At 42.3% G+C, this 24,886-nt stretch overlaps 1 protein-coding gene across 1 annotated transcript in view; it reads left to right on the top strand.

The window, feature by feature from the left end:
* Positions 1–18,383: 18,383 nt before the first annotated feature.
* Positions 18,384–24,886, top strand: part of RAB20 (RAB20, member RAS oncogene family) — a 28,198-nt gene continuing 21,695 nt past the window's right edge. Inside the window, exon 1 of the mRNA XM_030962169.1 lies at positions 18,384–18,745. Coding sequence (XP_030818029.1) covers positions 18,574–18,745 — 172 coding nt within the window. The 5' untranslated portion in view covers positions 18,384–18,573. The remainder of the gene's footprint in view (positions 18,746–24,886) is intronic.

Below are 24,886 nucleotides of genomic sequence, written 5' to 3'. Positions count from 1 at the left end.
CAAAATTAGGAGTGTTCAGTAGAGCAGGAAAGACTGCAGAGTGCTGCTGCAAGAATTAATAGAGACATTCTGGAACCCTGGCTCCACCACATGACTGAGTCTGTAACCTCAGCTATCAAAAGTTCATTACATATGTAGCTTTGGGGGATTTAACAAACCGTTTCAAAGATTGGAGATTATAAGAAAAATGAAAAATAAATATGTTCATTACAGTATCATTACTTCATTTTGCCTTCAGAAACTGGCACGTACAGTTTGGCTGAACAGACATGGAACAATTTATTTTGATCAGTATGAAATACAATGCATTTTACCCTGCTCCTCTTACTCTTTCCATGGCTTAGGTTGCACAGAGTTTGATTAATGTGCATGCTTTACACAGGGTAATTTTTACTTTTATATCCCCTCTCATAGCTATATAAAAAGGCAGTATCTACCCTGGATAAGAACTCCCTTGTGTTAGAGAAAGCACAAACATATGCATTTTTTCTTTCCTTGAATTTTTGTTCTATGGTTTTGAAGGAAATAATTTTCAAGCTCATAATTTTTGTTCTTTAGTGAACATAGTATTGGGCTAGGAAGAGAGCAAACCTAGAAATGAGTAATCAGACAGAGTCTTCAATAGAATACCACCCTGACAGCTACAGGCTTGGTCTTATGGGATGCACTTTAATATAGTCTCTACAACTAATAATTGAAGGCAACAAATATCTTTTTGGCCCAACCAAGACCATTTGATGTACTAATCTAGTTTTAGGTATCCAAGTAAAACCTGTTCTCCCAATGTTCTATATTTTTGTGACTGGAGTGTGTGCATTTAATTGGTAAATAAAATTGAAACCAATGGATTATTTTTATGGTAATATTTATACCACTGATAAAAGACAGCCTATCTCCAAGTTGAAAAAATTCAATCATACCTTTTCAATATAGACAGAAGTAATTTTTTTTCCTCAAAAAAACTCATGCAACATTTAATTTCTTCAGTGTTGGTTTTGCTCTCATATAGATATATGCCTATAGGCTTCAAAGTGCTCCATGTAAAAGTTATTTAACTTCAGAAGATTTGTCTAATAATCTCCACTGGTGTACAAGAGCTATTGCATTGGAACTATTTGGGTTGTATCAACATTTACAATACTGCAGGTGTTCTTAGACACTGACTCCTTGAAAGTACAGCATGTTTTCAGCTTTTTGCTTCACTGTTTTATTTCTAATAGATTGCAGCACTACACTGTGCCTAAGAATCTGCTTTCTATGTAATTTTCTGATTTTGACAGTGATCTGTATTTCAAGGCAGGAGAAGTTAAAGCAGCTTTTCTTTTCCACCATCCCACTGACATAAGGGCATCACTGATAAATTGAGAACAAGGCTGTTCACCTCTTGCAAAAGTGTTTCTGACTGGTTGTGTCAGTGCTTCTCCTATGCCCTGGCAGAAGCTTCTCCACAGAGCTCTGTAGCAGCCGTGGAGAGCTTTTTACTCACTGTGAGCAACCACTGAAACACAATGTAGAACCCATGTATTAACATTAGGCTTATTTTAAAATGGGGGAGAAAATCCAAAATCACCTAAAACTCTCAGCATCACAGTTTGCATCTAAGGAAATCCTCAGCTTGTTTTTGATCCCCTGCTGCTGCTTCTTTACAGCAACTTTTGCAATTCAAGGCATCGACCCATACTTGGCATTGACCACAACTAAATTAGAGGGGTTTGTATATTTTCTCACCATATGAGTGGCTGTATTTTTTTATGCTACCAGAGTGCTTAATCCAGTCAGAAGGTAGTTTCTGAGATATGTGAGGAAACAACGAATAGACACTTTGTTATTACAAATATACTGACATTGTTTAAGAGATACAAATCATGATTGGGAAGCAGGGTATAGAGAGGTGAAAAATGTTGTTTGACAGCTGACAAAGTAATTGGAAGCTGACTTGACAGCCTTCACTCCTGACAGCCTAATCCAGTACAGCTACTCGTTCCCACAGGCTGTGCACTGAACATAGGGGCGAATTCTTCTTCTCAAAGCCATAGAAATACCATCAGGTGTTTCCACTCCTGCAAGGTGAAGGCCTCTGTGATTCTTGTGGCCAAGGCACTATCCATCCATCAGGACACTGTTCTGGAGCCTCCAGGGTTTTCATTCTGCCCTGGCTGCTGTGCACAGCTCAGGCACAAGGAAAGGGCTTTGGCACATCTTGAAGACAAACTCCACAGAAAAGGGCATTAGGGGTGCAGAGCCAGGCTGTGCAGCAGCCATGCCGCTCTCCTGGGTTTTACCAATGCCAGGGGAAAAGGACAGACTGGAGAAGGACTGACAGAGGTCCATATTCATTTTCCAGACAGTCTCAGGATGGGCAGTGCTGGCAGACTGCACACAGACCCCTGCACCAAGGCTGTCACCTGCTGTTGGTGAGAAACAGCAGAGTTTATACATGTGTGTAAGCACAAGAGGGGAAAATAGACACAGCAGCACCCACAGCACAGGTGATAACACACAACCTGAAAATTATCCAGCAGGAAGCAACAGGACACCTGACACAGGTTTTGTTCAAAACAGGCTTAAGCAAGGTATGCACGCATAGGAGGGAGCAGAGAGATATGCCTAGCCAGCATGACTGTAAGAGTGGAAGCAGGCAGTATAACATACACTATAAAGGAGGTTATTTGTTTTCATGTCTTTAAGGAATGCTGTCAGTCTCTATGCTCATCAGACACAGACAGCAAATAAGTTTTTCCAGAAAGTGAGTATGATCTTAACAGCATCTGACTGCACAGGTGAACATTTTCTGAATACAATGACATTGCCATTGCCTTTTTATACAAAGCATCATCAGGAAGAGTACCCCATGACAGAGCAGTAACTAAAGGAGGAAACCCATCTTATTTTAGCACTGTAAACATGGAGCTGGCTGTTTGAAAGCTGAGATCTTGCACTCAGCTCAATTTCCAGAGTGTGAAGAGGGTCTCACAGTGGTTGGTGAATCCCCAGGCAGCAGCAGCAACTGGGCCACCATGACAACCACAGGGCTATGGCCACAGGGTCTGGAGCTAGCACCCGCTGCAGGGCTGTTGGCTCTGGGAGTAATTCCCTACCATCAGCTGACTCTTGCCCTCTGCCAATGCTTCTTCTGGTTCAGAAAATAGGGGAAGTAATTTCTACCAGGCAGCTCATTTGTATTGCTGACTCAATGGTACTTTTCTGATTAGTGGAACCAGATTATTTTACAAAAGAAGGCATCAATTGACCTTTTTATGAATGGCCTAAAAAAATATACCATCTTTTGTTTCTTGAATTTCAGTGGTGGCCTCTAAACCATTTCTTTTCTAGGCCCAGGACATTCTTGATTACTCCAGCAGTGACAGAGTATATGAACAGCAATATCCCAAGAATGTCAGCATCTCAGTGCAGTATGACTGCAATACAAATTATTTTGGACTCATGCTGTGACTCTTTAGGGGAAGAAACTCTCCATCTCCTCCACAGTGCTTATCAGCAGAGCTTTTCCAGAGGGTGGACAACCTAGGTAATCTCTGCTGTTTGAATCATTCATATTTGTCAAGTATTTCTTGCTGGGATAAACGTCCTGTTTAATTTGTGTGTAGAATAATTCATGTTCAGAGTGGTGGTAGCAGAACTGTATCCAAGCAGGATAAATGCTGGTCCTTACTTGCCACAATACCATGCAGTTTCAAGATGCTGCAATTAGCTTAATTAGAGAGAGGGGAATGAAAAGCTCTGTAGTTCTCCACTGGCACACCAGGGGTGTGAGCAGCCCCTCCTCGCCCAGTCCACATCTCAGCATTGCAGAGACCAGCACTGGCCTGCAGCAGGGCCCCAGCAGCCAGTGCCACCTCTCCCCTTGTGTGAAACCTCTGAGCAGCTGCAGCAGCGGCAGCTCTGGACACAGACTCTGGGCAGCAGCTCTAGGTCTCCCTCTCCAGGAGCAAGGCTGATGAAAAGGCAACTGCTGAGGCTGACCATCAGGGCCTTCATTTGCTAGCTTCTTCAGAATGTAAGATTGTGAATCTACCACTGAAAAAAATCTTTCTTATTGCACTCACGTGACTGTTATGTGTTTGAGCTTTCAGGTTAAGCAGTTAGAGAGCAAAGCATAGCAAGGAAATACTAAAGAGACAGACAATCGCCTTGGCCTTCAGAGCAAAGGGGCTTCCCCTAACTTTTGCAGTGATTAATTTATTAGCTGCTGGGAAACAGCAATAATAATAATAAGTACATGTCAGTATTTATCAGAACTTGTTCCTTCCCCACAAAGGCACACAGAGGCTCAGCAGGTCCACGAGGGCTGGCACCCTCCACGCAGCAATGGGAGCTCTGCCGAAGGTACTGCTACCTGTAGCACTGCACCAGTTTACTTATATTTAATGGGGTGGCACCTTAAAACACTATAAACGAGTTTTCCATTAGATATGGTTTCTATGGCCACTTGATTTTGTGGTAAATAGATATGATTCGTGCTCATAAAATTGAAACAGTAATAAATATAGATACAGTAATCAATATTTGGAAATAATAAAACAGTTAAAAAGTTGAAATGCCAAAAAGAAAAGCGAGAGGAGGGGCTCTACACCCCTTCCCTGCAGATGTTCAGGATAGGAGGAAATAGCAAGAGATAATGGTTACCAAAATTAACAAAAAGAAGGAGAAAATCTGGTTGGGTCCCAGGAAAATGCTAATTATAAGAGATTTATTGCTTTGATGCTAAAATATAGTAGAATGTTAGTTTTGGCTTACATTATATTGGCTTGGTGAGCATGCGTAACCCAAAGGTGAACAAAAGGACAAAAGAGGAAGAGGAGAGGCCTTCATCAGGACAACCCCCAAAGACTGGTGCGACCACCAAAACGAGTGATGGAGCATGCGCCGTAAAGGTGGAGACGAGGGCGGAGATAGAAGTGTGATGAATCGAAAATGGGAGGAGATGATATTGACACCTGGCTTATAAGGGGTGAATCTTCCCTTGGCAAGCTCGTACGTGAGGTGGCCGGGGTCCAAGAGCCCTGCACTCCGTACCCCGCGGTTATCTTTTGCTTATGCGCTATTATCTGAACCAAATTATCCCTTATTTTAATCAAATTATATTGTCAATATATATTCTCAAAATTATTCAATTAAAATTGCTGCTATCTTAAATATTGTTTGGTTTTTTTATGAAGGGATAATTGGGCAAACATAACAATTTTCATGGGAAGTGTACGCTTTGACCCCTGAGCCTATAGTGACATCCCCCTTCCTCCTTGGGTCGTGGCACTCACATTTCCCTTAGCTGCATGACTTTAGCAGTAACCTGGTTTTCAGACACACCTGGCCCTGGCCATCATCAGCTGAGCTGGTCTGGCTCCCTGCTCCTCACTCACTAACTCTCCTGTTAGCTCAGGGGCCCGAGCACACGGACCCTCGGGCACAGCAGAAATCTCAGTGTGCTGCATCCCTCAACAAGGTTCCACATGCGCCTGGATTGCCCAGAAGCCGTTTCATGTCTGGGACCCGGTGCAGCGTTGAGAAACGATTGCTGCCAGGAGGAAGGCGAGAGACGCGTGGGCAGTCGGGCTGCCTGCCGCCGTCCTTCTGGCACTTATTTGGGTTAGCAGGTCGGAAGGAGCGGAGCCCCGGGCCGGCCGAGCCGAGGGCCGCGGCCCGCATCCCGGGGCCGGGCCGCGCGGGCCGGCGGCTCCCGGTGCGAGGCGCCCGTGCCGCCACCTGCCGGCCCCGGGCAGAGCCCGGCATCTCCCGGACCTTCCTCCTGCCCCCGTTTGTGCTCTTCACAAATTATCTTGCAGTATTTCCAGCTTTCCAAACTCCTACGGGACCGGGAGTAGCATTCCCATGACATCCAGTATGTTTTATCCGACTTTGTAAGGTAAACATTAATATCACTTAACAGGAGACTTTGGGGAAAAATACAGCTGAGAGAAATGGCAACCGCTTCTTTTTCTTTGCAAGAGCTTGTTTCAGAAGTAATCCCTCCAGTTTTTGGCTGTGCTAATAGTGTTGTGGCAATATCCTGTATACATGCCTGCAGTCTAGATTTTCCTACTTGTCCAGATAAGGGCACTAGCCTGAGATTGCACCTGCTCCCTCCTGTCTGAGCATCAAGTTTTCTTTTACATAGAAAAAGTGAACAGCAAAAGGACAGGAATGGTGCTTCAGCTATAAAATCTGGACACAAATTTTTAAGCATCCAGACTTGACAACAGAGAGATGCCCTCATGCCCCATAATGAAGTCACATTCTGAACATCCTATTGTAATTGGAGTGTTTCATATTTCCAGGCACAACAACACAAATCTGCAAAATGCCCACATAATGTAGTATGAGACTAAGCACTAAATTAAATTGTTGTTTTTTCAAGGATATTTTCCAAAAGTATATCTATCTTCTAAAGGATATCCCCCTGCTTCAAGTTCTTTAACTTATCCATTCCCAGAACAGACAAAGCAGAAACTCAGGGAATCTTAACCAGATTTAACTGAAGGGGTAATGCAACAGATGAACTTTACTGTTAATAAATGAGAAATCATTCACCCTTGAGACATCTAGACCTGACGGGGCCTCCTACAGGAGGCCTTAAAAAACACCTCCTTTCATCGACTGTATAGAATATGCCCAAACCATTCAGTCTGGGAACTGAGAAAGAAGTGTCTCTCACAGGCTGAACTCAACAGGCTGCTTTTAGGACGAGGTACACCATGTATCCATAGCTCAGTTCAGATCATAAAATTATTTAGGTTGAAAAAGATCTCTAAGACCATTGAGCTCACTTGTTAACCCAGCACTGCGAAGTCCATCACTAAGCCTGGTCTTTTAAATACCTCCAGGGATGGTGACTCAACTACTTCCCTAGGCAGCCTGTTCCACTGCCTGACAACACTCAAGGCAAAGAAATTTTTCTTAGTATCCAATCTAAACCTCCCTGGCACAACTTGAGATATTTTTCCCTCATCCTGCCATTTATTTGGGAGACTGACTTTCACCTGGCTACAACCTCCTTTCAGGTAGTTGTAGAGTGATAATGTCTCCCCTGAGCCTCCTTTTCTGCAGGCTGAACAACCCCAGCTCCCTCAGCCACTCCTCACATGACTTACTCTGTAGACCCTTCAAGGCTCCATTGCCTTTCTCTGGATACACTCCAGCACTCCAATGCCTCAATGTTTTCTGCAAAAAGGGAACTGTAAAGAAAGCTAGAATGCAATTCTGCTAATACAGATAAATATGTCAAAACTAGAGGCTGGGTTAGCCTCTGAGTGATCCTGGTGCACAGTTACTTTTCTGCATTTGTTATCATGTTACATTAATGCAATTAATATGCACAAAGAGTAGATATTGATCAACTGCTCTCAGAAGAAGCTAATTTTTTTTTCTGCCATCAGCAACTGAGTTTGTCAAGGTCATCAATCATCTCATTCTTCAGCAATGGCTGATTTCAGAACGCGACTAAACCAGCCTCCATCTATTGGTTAATAGTTAACAATTTCAAGTGTCTGATAAATTCTGGGCCAGATCTGAAAACACATGAGGGCTCAGAGTTAATATTTAGCTTAGCAGGGTAAAAATATAAACAGCTTATTTCTGTAGCCTCTTGTGATTTGTTTTCATTTTCTATATGAAACAAATGGGGCACAAGCAGCCACCTGTCTTGCCAAAGAGACAATAAAAGAGCAGATCAGAAAAGTCTCTCAGAAATAGAAGACCAGACAAGAGGAAGCTACAAGGACCAGAATAATAATTTACCACCACTAATCAGATAGTTTAAGACCAAACATCTACCCTCACCTAAGCTTTGATCAAGTTATGTAGATTCTGCAATAAGTTTTCCAGTCAAAAATCTCTAACCACTATCTCTATATTTCTTTGCTCAAATCCAGTATAGATTATACTTCTGAAATCCACATTACTTTTTTATTTTCCTTTCAACCACCTACATCATGACAATATAAGTTTTATGATCCTGCCAGCTGAGAAGCAAGAGAGTAAAATATTAAAAAAAATATTATCAAAAAATTGAAAAATAAAACCTTGAACAGTAGTTAGACTCCATGTGGGTCTAGTAGCTTTATACCAGAGGATTTGGCAGGCCAGAATCTAGGAGACCTTTCTACAGGCCCTTTCTACAGCCACCTCCTGACTCCCTCAAATTCTCAGTGCCCCACAGAAGGGACAAACATGTTGTCATTATATCACAAGATTTCTATTGTCTTTATATCACAAGGGTTCTATGTTGCTAGAGTTTCATACCTCCTTGATGTTTCTTATAAGCAGCTCCTCCAGCACTGACTCTTCCTTGTCCTCACAGCAGCCAACTGACTCCAGCTCCCACCAATCCACTCTTTTATAACACTCTTCTTATTGGCTACAGGTGTGGCCTGTTAAAATCAGGCCTGTTCCTAATCTTTAGTAATTGGTTCAGCTGCAACTCTTTAGGGGATAAGATTACATTCTATACCACCTTCATTTACCCATACTGTATCCCCCTACCCAAACGAGCTGTCATTTTTATCTCCTGAAATGCCACACCTGTTAAATTTATGCACTAAGACAAGCTGGCCCAAGTTTCAGTTTATGGTTATATGTAACATCAGCAGTTTAGGGGCTGTGCCATAAAACCATTCCATTCACAGAGGTGAGGAGGGTTCAAGTGGGAAACAAAGCAAGTATACAAGAGCTCTTTCCAGGTAAATGCTGCTCAGAATAGCAGCTTTGAGACTTTCTGATTTTCATTAGTCTAATCTCCTTTTTTTTTTTTTAACTTTGACCTTCATAAGGCAAGAAGTTCTGCAATGCACTAATCATGCAAGGCACTCAAATGATGCACTGAGAAGAAACAATTGTTTCCTTCCATTTTAAACCTGCTACCACAAGACTGGAATGGCTTCTCTCACTGCTGGTAATTTCCTGCTAGTTTTTCATCCTTTGTATTGACAATTTGAAGACAGAGACAATGAGGAAAATGTTTTATCTGGAAAACAAACTCCACTTCCACTTCTTGAATTGCCTAAATTCTTCACTTTTAAAAAGTCCTTCAGTTTCAAGTTCTTGCAGCTCTTGTGCCTTCATGCAAAGGTTTGTTACAGATCTTTTCTCCTTCATGATCTCAAAATGTCCTTGCAATGAGTATAAGCACACTGTGAACTTGTGTGCCTTATGCATCAAAACACAGGCTGTGACCTGAAGCTCACTGAAGTGGATGGATTTTTAGCTACTCAAAGTAAAAAGAAGAATACAGCTAACAAGTGTTCATTGCAATTTCTCCATCTGTGCTCAATTATTTCTTTTTGTTAGTATCCATGATCAGTGTGTCCAGAAGTTAGTTAATTTATAACCCTACTCAAAAACTCCTAACAGAATTTAAATTCAAGTCCATCCTTCTTCACTGAAGAATTTTAGCATAGGTTTCATTTAGGTGTGCTTTTAACTGTTAATGGTATTCCTAAGAGCCAAGAAAATACTTCAGCACCCACTGAATATGCCATGGGATTAAGTCCATACTTGCCATTTCACTGAGCATGCAATTTTTTTTTTCAAGACTCACTGATGTCTTACAATCAGACAGTATTGTATTCAGTATTCCTCTTTCTTTTTATTTTACCCTCTTCCATTCTTGTTTTCCATGCATATATTCTATAATGAAGGTTTGAACCAATATTTTGTAGTCTTTCTCTTCTCCTTTGGACATACACCCTTCTGTTTCACCTTTTAATTTCAAGCACTTTTTCCATTCAGTGTCATTTGTCTATATTAAATTAATTTTCACCTTTCTCCTTTTTCGGATTTATGAATAGCAGTGTTGCCATGTTATTTTATAGTAATCCCATCCAAGCTTTAGAGAATTACAAGCTTCCTTATTTCACTTAAATAGGAACAAGCTTACTCCAATAATAATAATATCTTATGTTAACATCTCCAGTATGTTCTAAAGGTTTTCTTTACTCTGTTATTTTTACTCCTTAAATAGACTAGCTTTGACAGAAGTAGGTGTTTGAAGTAAATTAAATTATATAATATTATGTCTGAAATGAGTTTTACCCAGCACTTTTGTTTAAATTAGGGATTTACATTAAATATCAGCTAACATTAATAATTTCTCCAATGTCCTCTATCTCACAGAAGCTGTTTTCTCAGTGTCTTAAAAGGATATATATTATTCAAATTCACTGAAGAAAAGTCTCATAATAGAAACTTTTTCCTTGAGTATTTTCCTTCTTCTTTCATCCTTTAGGGTTCCAAATTTTCCCTCTTGATTAAGTTTCTTGCCCTGAAGGAGAGTTAGGATATTTTATATATACATATATATATATATATATACATATACATATATATATATATATAAAATATATAATATATGTAGTAAGGTTATTGTCAAAGCTCTGGAGCCAATCAGTGATGTATGAGGCCAAATACAGAACTGATTTGCTTCCATAAGCAATTCAAGCAATGTTTTAGGGAGGTTGGCTTAAGTGAAAATGAGCACAGATTGTGGTGCTGCATTTCTGCAATACTCTGAAGATGGAAACATCATGACAATAATAATTAATACTGATAACAAGGCCAAAGAAAGCCAATCCACAATTATATTTACCTCCCACTTGGCATTTCAAATGGAAAAAAGCAAGCAAGCAGACTTCTAAATATTTTCAGAGCTGAAGCACTTTCAGGAGCTACTAAATCAATTATTTCAGCAACTTGCTTTTGTAAAGGGAAAAAACCTCAGCAACAGATTTCATTTCTAGGTGACTTCCCAGGCCCCAAGAAAGACAGCAGCATCTACAGCCTGGAAAGATGTTGAAACAGCAGCATGCAATTCCTAGCAACTCGTAAGTGCCAAAAAATATACTGCTTCAGCAAACATCACAAATTTTCACATAACAAAACTACACAGAGAATAACTATTATAGCAGGAAAAAAATGTTAAAGTTTCAGCTGCCAGCACTAGACACTGTTTGTCAGAGGCAATTTAAAGTATTTTTACTCTTGAATTTACAGCAGAATTTTCTCTACATAATTAGATTGGAGAATATTTTTTTGAGATGACTGAAGGTCAGATTGCATCGTACTTATTTATACCTTGGCTATGAATAGTTCCACTGATCTCAGTAAGATTTCTGGAGGAGTATCCAAGGTGAGTAATGATTAAAACCTTGGTTATTAAAAAAGAAAGAGTAGAAGCAAACCAGAACAGTTTCCTATGATCAATCAACAGCAATATTTTGAATGGTGACATTGGAAATGCACTCAAAAGAATAAAACAGAAATTAATTCTCAGAAACACTGTGATGTAAAGTGATGTGGTGGGAACTGGTGCACTTCATTTTAATCAGAAAAAGTAAGAAATTCTGATTGCACCATCTTTATGTAAACTCTCTACAGGATATTATGGTATGGCAATGTTTCAAATGTAATGAGGTTGCCCTCATGCTGTGTTTGAAACTATTTTAGTAAAACTTAGCATTTTTAGTAGGTTTTTAATGCCTAGATATAATGTCTGAAACAGCAGAAATCCAACTAACTAGCTAGCAACTAAAATCTGAAATATTCTGGGGTGTTTTGTCTCTTTATACAATTTAGAAAGCAGCCAGGAAGCCCTCTTTCATATTCTAGGAAGAAAAGATTTTCTGTTACAGAAGCAACTAAGAAAGTCATCATAGCTTCCTTTTTTTCCTAGTTCTAAACTAGGACTAGCAGAGAACTGGAACATTTTATGCAGTAAGTTTCTAATTTGAATGCTATAAACTTGACAAGAATTTCCAGTATTACTCTCCAAAAACATGCTAGTATAAATTATATTTTTATATTCTAAATTCCACTTTGATCATCCTTTTTTCTTCTAATCTCAAAGTCACATCTTCACACATGTAGGTAAATCATTACTATCTTTATGCTTCTAATTGCATTAATATTTCCTTTCTAAATAGGTTCTCTTATCCCTGAATAGCTGGGGCATCCAAGGGCCAGATGAAACAGGAGCCCATGAAGGGGTGCAATACTTATAGGAGAAACCATTGTGAAAATTTTCATTTCAGAGGGATCAGTTTACACTTTGAAGGTCACAGCATTGTCTTTCTGTAAGGGAATAAAAAGAGGGTAGTTGTTTTTTCCTGCCAAATGCAATCAATTTTTTTGAACTTTAACATGCGCCAGGAGGAGAAATCCCACTTCTCTCTACAACTGCCAGTATGGGTGGGGAGGAGCTCAAAGAGGAAGGAGGAGGAGATTGCAATGGCTTGTCCAGCCAAGAGGTGAAACGAAAGTGTAGTAACAGGGCTAGAGGCAGGACAAAGTGTAACTCCTGACTGGATGTGTGTCACGGTTTAGGAATGGGTCCCCAGTTTAGTGTTCCCAATGAAACACTCCAAACCACATGCCCCACTCCCTTTCCCTGCAGGGAGATCTAGGAGAATTGGAGGCTCAAAAGGTGAAGATCATGGGTTCAGACAAGAAAAATTACTGGAAACAGCAATGAAATATAAAAGTGAAGAGTAACAGCAGCAATATTAATAACAATGTGTCTAAGAGGTGAACAATTCACATGTGAGGGCTCACCACATGGAAACACCTGAGAGCACCCCACCACGTGGCCATGCTTTGAGAGCAGGAAGGAACTCCTTTCCCTGTCCCCAGAAAATGATGTGAGGTGGTATAGAATTATCTCCAGGCCCTAGCCATGATCCCTTCTGGCTACTGCAAAAATTAACCCTGCCCTGTCTGGAACCAGGGCAATGGGATTTTGCCCTGAGGCAAATTTGTCTGTGAGGCTCTTCAATGGCCTTTTCTTCATGACCAGAAACCATGATGGCATGCTTGGCACCATGTGAATTTATTCATAGGGAATAGCTATGGCTACAGCCTAGAGAAATGACTGAAGGTATAATATGCAAAAGATACTTGATATTCATGCATGCCATTAGGAATGAGGTGGTCCAACTAAAACTGTTCTGTATATGTTGCTTTTTTAACAGTTCATACAATGCCAGTATTGAACTTGCAAATAAAAATTAAATTCTTTCAACTGTTGCAAATGTGTTGTGGAAATAATTTCACATTTAAAGGTCACAAGTTGCATTTTTTTTGACTCCTATATCATTATTAGTCAATAGGACCACACTTTCTGATTCTGCCAAATCTGCACTCACATTCCCATTGTGGGCTGCTGCAGTGCATAGGATGTCTCCTAGATACATGGGTCTGCTTATTATGGAGAAGAATCTTAATGAGTTTATAAAAACTAAAGCAAATTCTGTCTTACTACTGGCTAACTTATTCCATCTCCTTCATGATGCCAGGAAGAGTAAAATTCTAATGTATTTTTTATAGGCCATAATTCTGTAACTTCTTGTAAGCTTATGTGTACCTTTGTACACGTCCACACACAGTGCCCTATTAAACTTCAGGAACATAACAGTAGGACAGCCTTGGATTCCTGTGTGCTGGTGAAATCAGACTATACCTTAAAATACTGCAGTTAAAAAAAAGCAATCTATGCAAAACTCACATTTAGCGCACTTACCAGATCATCTTGGATTGTGATCACTTTGAAACACAATGCTTACTTTTTGATTGAATTTCCAGTCCTATGTTTCTGTGTCATTTATTGAGTTTTCATCTGCATCTCTAGCACCTGTGCATCAGGGAAGAGTTTATTTTTGCTCACTCAGTGGCTGAGTATATCTATAGCTCAGGTTGCTTCATGGTTTCCATCTAAGACCTGATGTTCAACTGCCTGTTGAACACAAGCAAATTCTAATCATCCAGGTCAGGCTTTTTTGTGACAACAATGTCTTGTGCTGGTTGGTTTACCACTCACTGTCAGTGTGGAGTGATTCAGACACCGACCAGGCAGAAGTTATACAGTGAAATACTTTTCCAATCCTGGTGAAAGAAAACAATCCTACAACTCAGGTGCTCCAAAACCTGCAAGGTTTGATGATGAGGCAGAGCAGGGACACTTCCCAAGGGAAAGTAAAGGTCTGTGAGCAGCCAGCACCGCTTAGCTGAAGACCCAGGGGACTGAAGCTCAGTGCCTCCAACCATGGGCTGCCTCATCAGCCTCGTCTGTGCCGACCACAAAATCAGCAGAAAATTACCCACAATCACTGCTGAGCTGGTTTCTCATCAGCTTATCAAACTCAGTTGTCATAGGGAATAGTCAAGCCAAAGCCAGTGCCAGCCTAAGAAAAATGCCAGGAAAAGGAGAGGGAGAAATGTGTGGAACTGCAACCCTAGAGAAGGGAAGAACAGCTTTTGATAAGCAGTACAGGCAATTTCCCTTGATTAGGGTATCTAGGTTGTGGACTAACCTGTGGGGTGGAGAGGAAGAACCTAGTATATGTCAGGATAAATACGTAGGCAGAGCAGTGGCAACGTGAAGAATAGCTTTTTCAGGCTACACAGCTACTCATCACATTGCCACTGCTCTGTGGCAATATTCCAGGCTCCCTAGACTGAAAGAAAGCACCTTGAGAGTGAGCTCTGGTTACTGCTGTCTGGAAGATGATGAGGGCAAATATTTCTGTTTCATGAACATGCATACTCATTAAACAGAGTAAACTCATTGCTCATTAGAAGAAAGAAGTGATCAAGGAAGGCAATAAGCAGAAACAAAACCAGAAATTGCTGTGGTTCACCAAATGGTACCTGTTTGTAGCTTCTGCAGTGACCTCATGCTTCATGAAGAGGCACAACAAAGGAATGGTGTGCCAGCACGTATTAAGGACAAGCAATAAGCCTCCCTTATTGTCCTTCTCTTTGGTTTGTAAAGCCTTGTCTAGGATTTGTAAAGCCTTGTCTAGGATTCAGTAAGTAACTGAGATAGAGATGGCTCTAACTTATGGATTCTTCCGTGTTTTAAAAGTAGGATGAGATTGTACCACCTTTATCATTACAAACAGTCCCATTGAGGTCACCTGTGGTACCTCCAGAAAGCACACATCAGGTCATGGAGATTCAACATCTCACAGAGATGGGACAGAGACACTGACAGAGGACCAAAAGGAGGCAGGTTGAGATGCTGAACACCAAGTCCACAGCACACCTGTGACATGTTGGGGGCAGCAGTTAGTAGCTGACGTGACACATCCTTTCAACCACTTGCTCAATTTGTCTCCAAAATAAGATCAGCTCAGCAAAAAACAACCTTGTTCTGTGACAAACATTTCACCTCATGTGAACTTACAAAATATTGTTAGCCTGAAGACCAAATGAGGACCATAGGCAGGACAATATATATGTATAGGGAAGGCTGGCAAGGAAAAAAATAAACAGGCTCTAATTTTCTCCTGCAATACTAAGCAGCTCTCATACTGCGGGAGACTAAAAAGGTTGAGTTACCCTGACGTCAGTACAGTCATTATTGGCTCAGGTTTTTGGCTTGTGTACAAGGCTAACATTCTTACTCTTGGGAAGGTCTTACTCTAGCACAGAAGTGGGTAAGAAACTTTATTGTGTTGTCCCTCTTTGTATCTTAATCCAAGTGTCTGAATTTCAGAACATCCAGAGACCAACCATGGTGAGTACATTGTCACACTGTCAGGAAGGCTAATGGACAACCTCACTGTAATTAAAGGTGTCCTCAGATGCTCTAAAATGAAAAACACCAGACAAAGTATGTAGTCCACATACTTGCACTATCTAGAGAGTAAAGTATTCTGTATTCCTTCCTATTAAGCAATTTGACATTCTTCATGCCCATACTGACTACTGTGGAGACGTCTTGCTACAGACGACTCAGTGATTTGGGGAAATTATCTTGCAACAGGCCAATACATCTGAGTGCTAGAGAGCAAATTACAGGCTCTTAATGTTTTCCCAAATATTTTCACATATGCTCTGTTATTATTTATATTGCATTACAGACTATCGTGAGCCATTTGACTTTAACCAGAGGTGACTTAAATTGCATGCTGCAGTTCGGAGTGCATTCATCCAAGGCAGCGTCGGCAGTAATAACACGCTGTGCTCTGCCCAGTGAGCATGCTTTCCTGAGGTCAGGGGGAGCTCAGGCTGCTCAGGACTTCACAAACTTGACTCTTTTAGGGCTCACCTCAGGGGCCCTTTGACATACCTTGACCCTGCTCAGATCACCACTGTCCTAAATTCTCCCAAGGATCTGAAACAACACACGGCCCCCTCCAATCCTGTTGCACCTGATTATTAGAGACAGATTGCTGTGAAACAGATGGCCATTTAAGTAAGCAGTGAATGGGAGATCAATACTAGTGGGATAATACACATCCCTTGCTGAGTGAGAGTTAGTTGTGGCACCAGGTCCAAACCAGTACTGGACCAGATGAATTTGGTGCCTTGTTGAGCTAGGCTATGTTTAACATACAAAAGTGATACATTGCCATCAGTGACATTTGGCTGGTGACACTTTCAGGAGAGTCCCCTGTCTGTCTGACTGCTGCTAGCTGGAAATACACCCACTCAAATATGTGGGGATATAGGTATGTGTTCCCAGAAACTGTGGAAAACATCTGTGAAGGGAATGAACTTCTCTTATTACAGAGCATGTTATTAACAGAGCCTAAAATCACAGGTCCATTTTCACCCTATTATTCAGACTGTTTTCTGTCCTAAGTTTATTATTATTCAGACTGTTTTCTGTCCCTATTATTCAGACTGTTTTCTGTCCTAACTTCTCTGCTTACTTTTAGAAACTATTGATACTCGTTTTGAATACCAGAAAGACCTACATTTCTATAGTACTTGAAAACAATTAAAATACAGTAGAATTTGGGTAAAAATCAGAAAGAATTGTTTTAAGTGCTTTAACTGCTAGGATTTGGTAGCAGAAGCATTGTTGTAAATCAATAACTGTGTTTAAGCTTTTAGGTATTTTGTTATTCAGTGGACAGTTCATAAGGCAAGAGTACATAGATCCAGGAATCTTTTACAGGTGCAGATCCTTATGGTCTAAACTCTTTGATACAAGATTCTTCTTTTCTCTTTCTGAAATGGCATCTGCCACTTCAAAAGGGTGAAACATATTGCACATGGGAATTTGCAAGCAGTATCCATACAAAGAGAATTTTGTTATTTTTACACTTTCATACCAAGCACCCAGAAGAAACCTACTTGCTTAGCAGTATGTCAGAGAAGCACTTTGATCCAATGAGTGTATTTTTCCCAACTCTGGGAGTGAGATAGGGATCCAGGCAGAAAATGGGAATCTGATGCAAAGGCTGCATATGCCACATAAAAATAGTGCCACACAATTACCCAAGTGCAACAATTCCCCCCTCCCTTAATTAGTATTGCACACAGCTCTGACATACCATATTAATATCTTGTTGTCACTTGTAAGACCTTTTTTACCTAACCATTTAACATCCCCTCTCTTTGGGTATCTCCAGTACTTTAATATCTGGAGCATATCTTATTCTGAACTGAAATTACATATCACTGGCTACAGCTGCAAGATTACAAATCTGGTCAGTAAAAGCAGAATAAGCAAAAGTAAGTAGGGGAGGCTTAAAAAACCCAGACTGTCACACAGCTAATCCTTTTTAGCAGGTAGGTGAAAATCAAAGCATCTCATAAATATGAAGCCTAGACCGGCTAAAGAAATTCTAGCAGTTTCAACATGAGACATGCAAGAATGAGGATGCATGTCCACTTATTAAGAGAAGTGCTTCTATTTGACCACTTTTCTGTGGGGAGGGAGAGAAAATTAGTAAATGGTAGGTTGTCTTAAGAATATTGTAACAATTGCTTCCTCCCCCCAGTTGGTCTGCACATTATCCCTTTATTTGACCCAAATTTGTAGCAAGTTTATATTTTGTTAACATTTTTTTCCAGATTTGTTTGGCATAAAGAGGACTGATGCAAAAAGGATAGGCTAGATCTCTGTATCTCTGTAATGGAATTAATCTGAATTACAGCAGCTGGGCAACGGACTGTGAAATTGGGTAGACCTGCCCTCGGAAAATAATCGCTGACACCTCCCTCTCACCAGGGCAAAGGTATTTGCCTGGCAGCCGTCACAGCTCTGTGAGAGATCTTAGTTTCGGAGCAACTCTCTGCCCCTCCATGTACACCCCAGGAGGCGAGCGGGATGAGCGGGCTTCGCCCTGTGCTCCAGGAGGGCTGCGGAGCTGGTGTCTGTGCCATCTCCAGCTGGAAGGACCCGAGCATCCCGGGACGCAGCGACATCCCCCGAAGGGTCAGCGAGGCCGAGCTCGGCCCCGACACCCCCGACAGAACCGCTCAGCGGGCAGCCTGCCCCGGGGCAAGGACAGCGCACCCGGCTGCTCCGGGCAGGGCAGGGGCGGACGGGCCGCGGAGCTCCGGCCGCTTCCCCGCCCGCGTCCCCTCCCCCTGGCGGGGCGGGAGCGGGGCCGGGCCGGGCCGGGGGAGGAGCAGCAGCCGGAGCCGGGGCCGGATCGCGGCGGCTCCAGCGGAGCCCCCGAAGTTTTCGCTGCCGGCTGAGGCGGCTCTGGGCCCTCGTCCCGCCGCTTCCGGGACCCCGCCGGGCGGGCGGGGCGGGCCGGGCCGGGCCGGGCCGGGCAAGGGGGCGGGAGCGGCCTCCGGCAGGGAACCGAACCGGGCCGAGCCGCGATGAAGAAGCCGGACGGGAAGGTGGTGCTGCTGGGGGACATGAACGTGGGCAAGACCTCCCTGCTGCACCGCTACATGGAGCGGCGCTTCCAGGAGACGGTCAGCACCGTCGGCGGCGCCTTCTACCTGAAGCAGTGGGGGCCGTACAACATCTCCATCTGGGACACCGCAGGTGAGGCACCCCCGGCACGGGAGCGGCACGGAGGGCATGGGGTCCGGCATGGCGCTCCCCCAGACCCGCGGGGTGTCTGCTGGCGGGCTCCCCTCCGGCTCCGGGGAGAGCGGCGCTGCCCGCGGCACCCCCCGTGCCCTGGGATGCGTAGGGCTTCCTTTTCCCTAGTTTTGGCTCGGCCCTGCTGTACGAGCTGCGGGGTGGGTGCCGTCGCTCGGGACAGCTTCGCTTTCCGAGAAGCGGGGGCAGGAGATGGAGACGTGATCCCTGCGCTGCCCCGGAGGCGGCGGCCGGCGCCGGGAGCCCTGCCCCGCTGCTTATCGCCTTGTTTCGGCTCTGCGGTGAAGTCAGCCGCCTGAATCATACGGTTTGGCGGTAGGACAGAGTCCGAAAAGAGACACGATTTTGACGGGCCATAAGGGGTCTTACAACTGCTCATCTCTGGTATTTTTGGAATAGCTTTGCGAAATGTGGATGTGCAGGGAAGATTGCGGTGCCTGGTTGCCTTCTTTTACCCGAGTAGATGGCTACTGGGCGCAAGTTCAGTCAGGAATTAGAGAGGTTGCAGCTTCTCCCTTCCCTTGCTCACTGAGTTCATCCCTTCTCGTTGTGTGCTGTTGAGTTTGATATCAGCTGGTGTCAGACTTCCAAACGCGTGCTGCCTGCCAGCCCTTCAGACGTGGCGTTCCCCTTCCCCGCAGCTGCAAGGAATTGGTGCACAAAGAGCACGGGCTGCCGGCCGCTCCTGTCTGGGATAGCAGCGAGAGGAACAGCCAGGCAGCATCTCTGGGATGCAGGACTGAGAGTGGGCTGTGGTTTGGAGGCCTGGGGTGGAGGAGGTGGGAGAGCATGGACCGGACAAGTGGTTTGTGGTCTCAGTCATATGAATGTCTTAATGTCTTGGTCTTGATTATTAAGTCAGGAAGCTCTCCTCTGTCACGTAAAGGACCAGAGTGTCCTGCAAAATTAAGTCAATGGATGCTCTTGCCTTTAAATTGTTCTTTGCAAATATAATCTTGTTCCATTTTTTTTATGTAGTTGATTTCCTGTTTAGCTGGAGTTTTAAAAACTATTTAGTGGCAACATGAAGAATGCAGGTTATATGTCCTTGTGAAACTTGAGGAGCTGCAGTGTCGTGCAATATTCCAGTTTCCTCTTGATGAAATTTTGGAGGGAAGTTCATTTGCTGTGTCACTTCATGTCACAATCTAGTCCAAAATAGCTTTTCCTGTGTCAGGAATTGAGAAGGAGGAAGGGGAGACACGAAACTGCCAAAAAGTTATACAGAAACACTTCTGGGAAGTGTGGGGAGGAGGTGTTTAAGAGCTTTTTCTTGCATTTGGTAATCTGTTACTATCATGAAAGCTCTCTACCAGTAGCTCTGTTTTAAATATACTTTCTATGTAATTTGCAGTATTTTTTTTTAAATCTACTTCAATTTTGGAGTTTATGTGTTGTACTATGGGGAGTCTCTTGTGGGTAGTTGCTGCTTGTTTCTAGTAAGCCAGACCCCTGTGGGTGATTAGCAGTGGGCTTTATTTCAGTATTTCAGCAGAAAAACCATCTGTCTTGGTGACATTGTTCCCTAGAAATTTTCATGACATTCTTCTATTTTTTTAAAATCATACATAATAAAATAAGTCCCTCCAAGGCTTGTCTGCTGGTTTTAGAGCCCTTTTTGTCAGTCATTTATTCTTATTGTGGTATTTTATTTAGTGTTAATTGAGGAACCAGGTTCCAGTTGTGTTTGGAATCTGGAAAGCTCCAGAGGGGGAATCTCCATGTGCCAGATGAAGCAGCCAGGTGATATCTGTCTCAGGACAGTGCAAGTGTTCAGAGCTCAGCAATCGCTTCCCCAGTGGCCACAATTCCCTCTGCACCCTGGAGCAGGGCCCCTGCCAATGCACAGCTCTGCAGTAGAGGTTCCTGCTGCTCAGCAGCACTTCTGGAGCAGAGTTGCTGAAGCTCTGTTTGCAGAGCAACAGTTGAAAAGTGTTGCTGTGTTGTACCAGGGTGGCATAACACATCTTCCTCATTCTTCTCTGTTGCTGGAGGTCGCACTGAGCCTGGCTGTCTCCTCTCTCTTGTGTTTCAGGGGCACCCAAGGGCTCTTGCACCATCTCCCAGTTAATTTGTGCTCCTGCAGAATGATGGAAGTTACCAAAACTTGGGCTAGACTGTTGGGTCCTGTGGGTTTTTGTTTATTAACAGTTCTCATTACTCTTGGAATTAATAGAAGCTCCCAGGGCACACATGTGCTTTCTGCTGTCCTGGTGAAGAAGTAAGGGTCTTTGTTGGTACTGTCACTCTGGTGTTAAGTCACAAGGGGATTCAAAAGTCAGTGTTATTTGTTTATTTTTATTTTTTGTGGCTCTTATGCTTTTGCTGGGCTCAGTGTGTCTGGAGACCTTGGTTTGCACCTCTTATCACTCTGTGGTCTCACTGTCTTATCTCTACCAGGTGGGTACCAAGTAAGCTTGGAATGTGTAGTAAGGAGGAGTTTAAAATTTAGCTTTTTTTGTCTGTTTATTAACCTGATGTTGCTAACTACTGAATTCTTGTGAAGCAGTTACAGGGTTATCAAATACTGATACATTGTTTTCTTTAGTTATGTATATGTAGAGCTATAGAGAAATCCAGCAACAATCAGTCATCCGGGAGAGTTGAAATTCTTTAGCACAGCAATGACAAGAGCGTGGATCAAAGTTTACACCCATGCCACCTACCTAAATACTGAGTGCCAGCTCAGGATGTCTGTCTTAATACCTCAACAGCACTTTATACAAGGTATGATGTAGAAATATGAAAGATTTGGCCTAGAAAAATTAGGGTATGCATGGCTACTGTACTAGTTCAATACATAATAAAACAAGGTAAACTGGAATACATCTTCTTTTTCAATTTTCTCCATTCATATTATATTTAGTATGTGAATGTATGCTTATTTTTGTTGCTTATGAGCATTGTTTTTGGGGCTTATCTCCACAGAAGTCCCCTATGTTTTACTTGCAGCTCAGATTGTATGGTTATTTGTTTTTCTGGTATGGGGTGGGCATTTGGCTGTAACAGTGCAAGCTTCAATACAATGAAGCTTCATTCTTGTAATACAAAGTGGTGTTTGTGCACACTTAGACTTTAGTGATCGATGAGAATATCTGCAGTAGTGGTGATGGATCAAAAGTTAAGTATGCATGGATACTAGTACAAGTGTAATTGCTGATTTTCTGAGGTATTTAAAGTGTGTGTCATTTTCACTAATCACTCTGTCGATTTTGCATTACTTCCTGCTCTGAATTTAGAAAAATCTCATTTTCCTAGGAAGAACTAAATTTGCTTACCACAGTGCTTAAAATGTGCATTTCTGTGTTATCTTTAATGAAATGAATGTGCACACCTGACCTGTTCTACCAAGTTAGATTTGAAGTGTAAATCAGTTATTCTAGGGAGGAGTCTTAGCTGTAAATTCACACCCCTCCTTATCTTGGAAAAATCAGCTGCTTAGTCTAGTCTAAATCTTTCATGTTCTTATCCACAAGCCCTGTGGAATGGGTGTGCAGAAGTTGTCAGACTTGATTGTTTTTTTATGTAAATGCTCATCGCAAATAGTTCAACATCTCCTGTTTTCCAATTTGATGATTAAGAGAGGAGTTATTTGGAAGTTGCATTCAAGTCAAGGAAACAAATAAGCCCCAGATGGGGGAATACTTGGGAGAAGTATCATATGCTTGCCATGTTCCAAAGCTCTCCTTTTCCTAGCCATCTGCTTTTGGCTGTTTTTCCATTGTCAGAGGCTTGGATAGACAGTCTTGTGTCTGACTTAGCAGGGCTTCTGTTGTATTTGTGGTTGGTGCACAGAATTATTTGCTTCTTATATTCTGATGCAACAAATTACATTTATTGTTTTCTCTTTGGATCAGTTAATTCAAAGGAACTGAAAAAAAAGCATAAACTGTACAAATAGAAGTAACTGTACACTTTTGGCATATTTTAAAGAGCTAGTTTGCTGGATAGAGGCATAGTCTTTAAAGCATTTAAGTGCATGCTTTGTACTAGTTTTTTGGAGTAGTTTTTTTCTGCCACAAGGAAAGTAAGCAACAACATCAGTAAGACCTTCCTCCTCACACAAAAGGATTGAGGGTTGAACACTCAGGATGTCAAAGCTATATATATATTTCTGTGTGTGTATATACATATGTGTATATATAAATATATTTTCTAGGCAGTGCTGACAGTAGCTGCAGAGTAATCCAAAACTTCCTGCTGGGTGCTGATGGCATGTAGCTCAGAGCTAGCATGTAATCTTTTATGTCTGGCAGCACAAAACCTGAAGTTTTGAGGGTCTTGGTCCTATTCCACCATTAAACCTGGAATAATAATATGTGGTGGCTGCAGCTAATGATATTGTAGGAGTTTTTAGTTGTTCAGGCATGTTTGCTGATGCCTTGATATTTCAAAAGGTAAAACTTTTTCTGTTTGTTAAATTTCAGTCTCTTTAAGTTGACATTTGTTCATCTGACAGAGAAGTGGTTTCTTAAGGCCAGCAGCAAGGTTTCTTAATTATTAGTGGCCATGTCCCCTGTGTTGCTGGCATAGTATTAGAGCAGTCAACTGGTAAATGAATGACCAGTATTTTAGAAAGTTCACATCAGGATCCTCTAATTCTATTTTAAGAGACTGAGTTTTGAACTTGCTAGCAGATATTCATGCAGCATTATAAAACATAAAGGTTAACTTCAAGGAAAGCAAACTTTCCTTCTTTTCCTTCTTCTCATCTTGAACTATCTGTCAACAAGGACTGACTTGATTTTTTTTTTAAATTCTGTGAATACTCGGTTCATATTTTTACATCTTCCAACTATTTATTTTTACCTGCATATATATATATATATATATATTTAACTTGTCAGAGCTAGTATATTTAGGGACAAAGGAGGTAAACATAGCCTAGAAAAGACTCTTCTGTGCCTTGGGTCAGCTGCAGTGTATCTGCCTAATGAGTGCTTACATCTCTTGTGACTGGTTTGCTGATGTCTGATGTTAATCAGTGCTGGTGAGCACGTGTGAATTGCTCACAGCTTCTGATCTCTCACTGCCGGGGTTTCACAGGCTGCAGTGCCGGCAGCTGCCTGGGCTCAGCTTTCTCGGACAAGGTGTCAATGTTTAGCTGGTGAGATGTGTTAGATTCCCCGGTAAAAAGGATTAGGTTCCCCCCTTGCTTAGTTAGGCTTTGAGGGTTTTGTGGGTTTGGTTTTGTTCTTTTTTTTTTTCACAATTTATCTGTGTTAATGAACACTTCCTTATGCACACTGAGTCAAAGAATATCTTGAGCTGAAAGGGACCCTTAAAGACCAAGTCCACTTCCCTGCTCCTTGCAGGTTTACTAAAAACGAAACCATTAAACCGTGTGACCAAGAGGGAGCTCCTTGAACTCTGGCAGGCTTGCTGCTGTGGGGAGCCTGTTCACACCCTCTCAGTGAAGAACCTTTCCCTGATGTCCAGTCTGAACTTCCCCTGATGCAGCTGCACTTGCCATTTCTTGGTAAAGGCGGTGAATCAGCTTAGTTCTAAGGCAAACCTGAGATGGGGTGTGGCTTGGTCCTCAGAGTGTGAGATCAGCCCAGGAAGCTGGAACCAAACGTTGCCCTATGTGGCGAACAGTATGCAAATTGTCAGTAGGTAGGGCAGAAACGTGGTCCTTCATCATATTGAAACAGAACAAAGAGGAGGATTTAGATGGCACATTTCCTCACACGTGAACAGTGATAGTAGCTACACTGTTTGGTATTATTCTGGCTTTGACTTTTGGAAGTAGAGGATTACAGCAGGGAAAAGGAAGCTGCAGATGAGATGGTTGGGTGGGTTAGTTGGACATAGGGGATATCACCTCAGAAAGTGTCTTGTGTATCGGGGACCATCAGTGAGGAAGGCTGCTGAGTGTACCTGCACTCAACAGGTGAGAACTAAACACCATAGAGGTTGGAAATCATGGAGAATAAAATCCCTTAAGTCTGTTGCTGGTGAATCATGGCTTGGGGGCCAGTTACCAGCAAGAGTCTTTGATTTTTAATTTTTTAAATAAATTCTTAAAACACTTTCCTTTCTGCCCTTGGGAAAATTATTTTGCAGAATATTATGTTGTCC

This window comes from Camarhynchus parvulus, chromosome 1 (assembly GCF_901933205.1).
Source record: "Camarhynchus parvulus chromosome 1, STF_HiC, whole genome shotgun sequence".
Classification (NCBI taxonomy): domain Eukaryota; kingdom Metazoa; phylum Chordata; class Aves; order Passeriformes; family Thraupidae; genus Camarhynchus; species Camarhynchus parvulus.
This window is presented reverse-complemented; position numbering and strand designations above follow the sequence as displayed.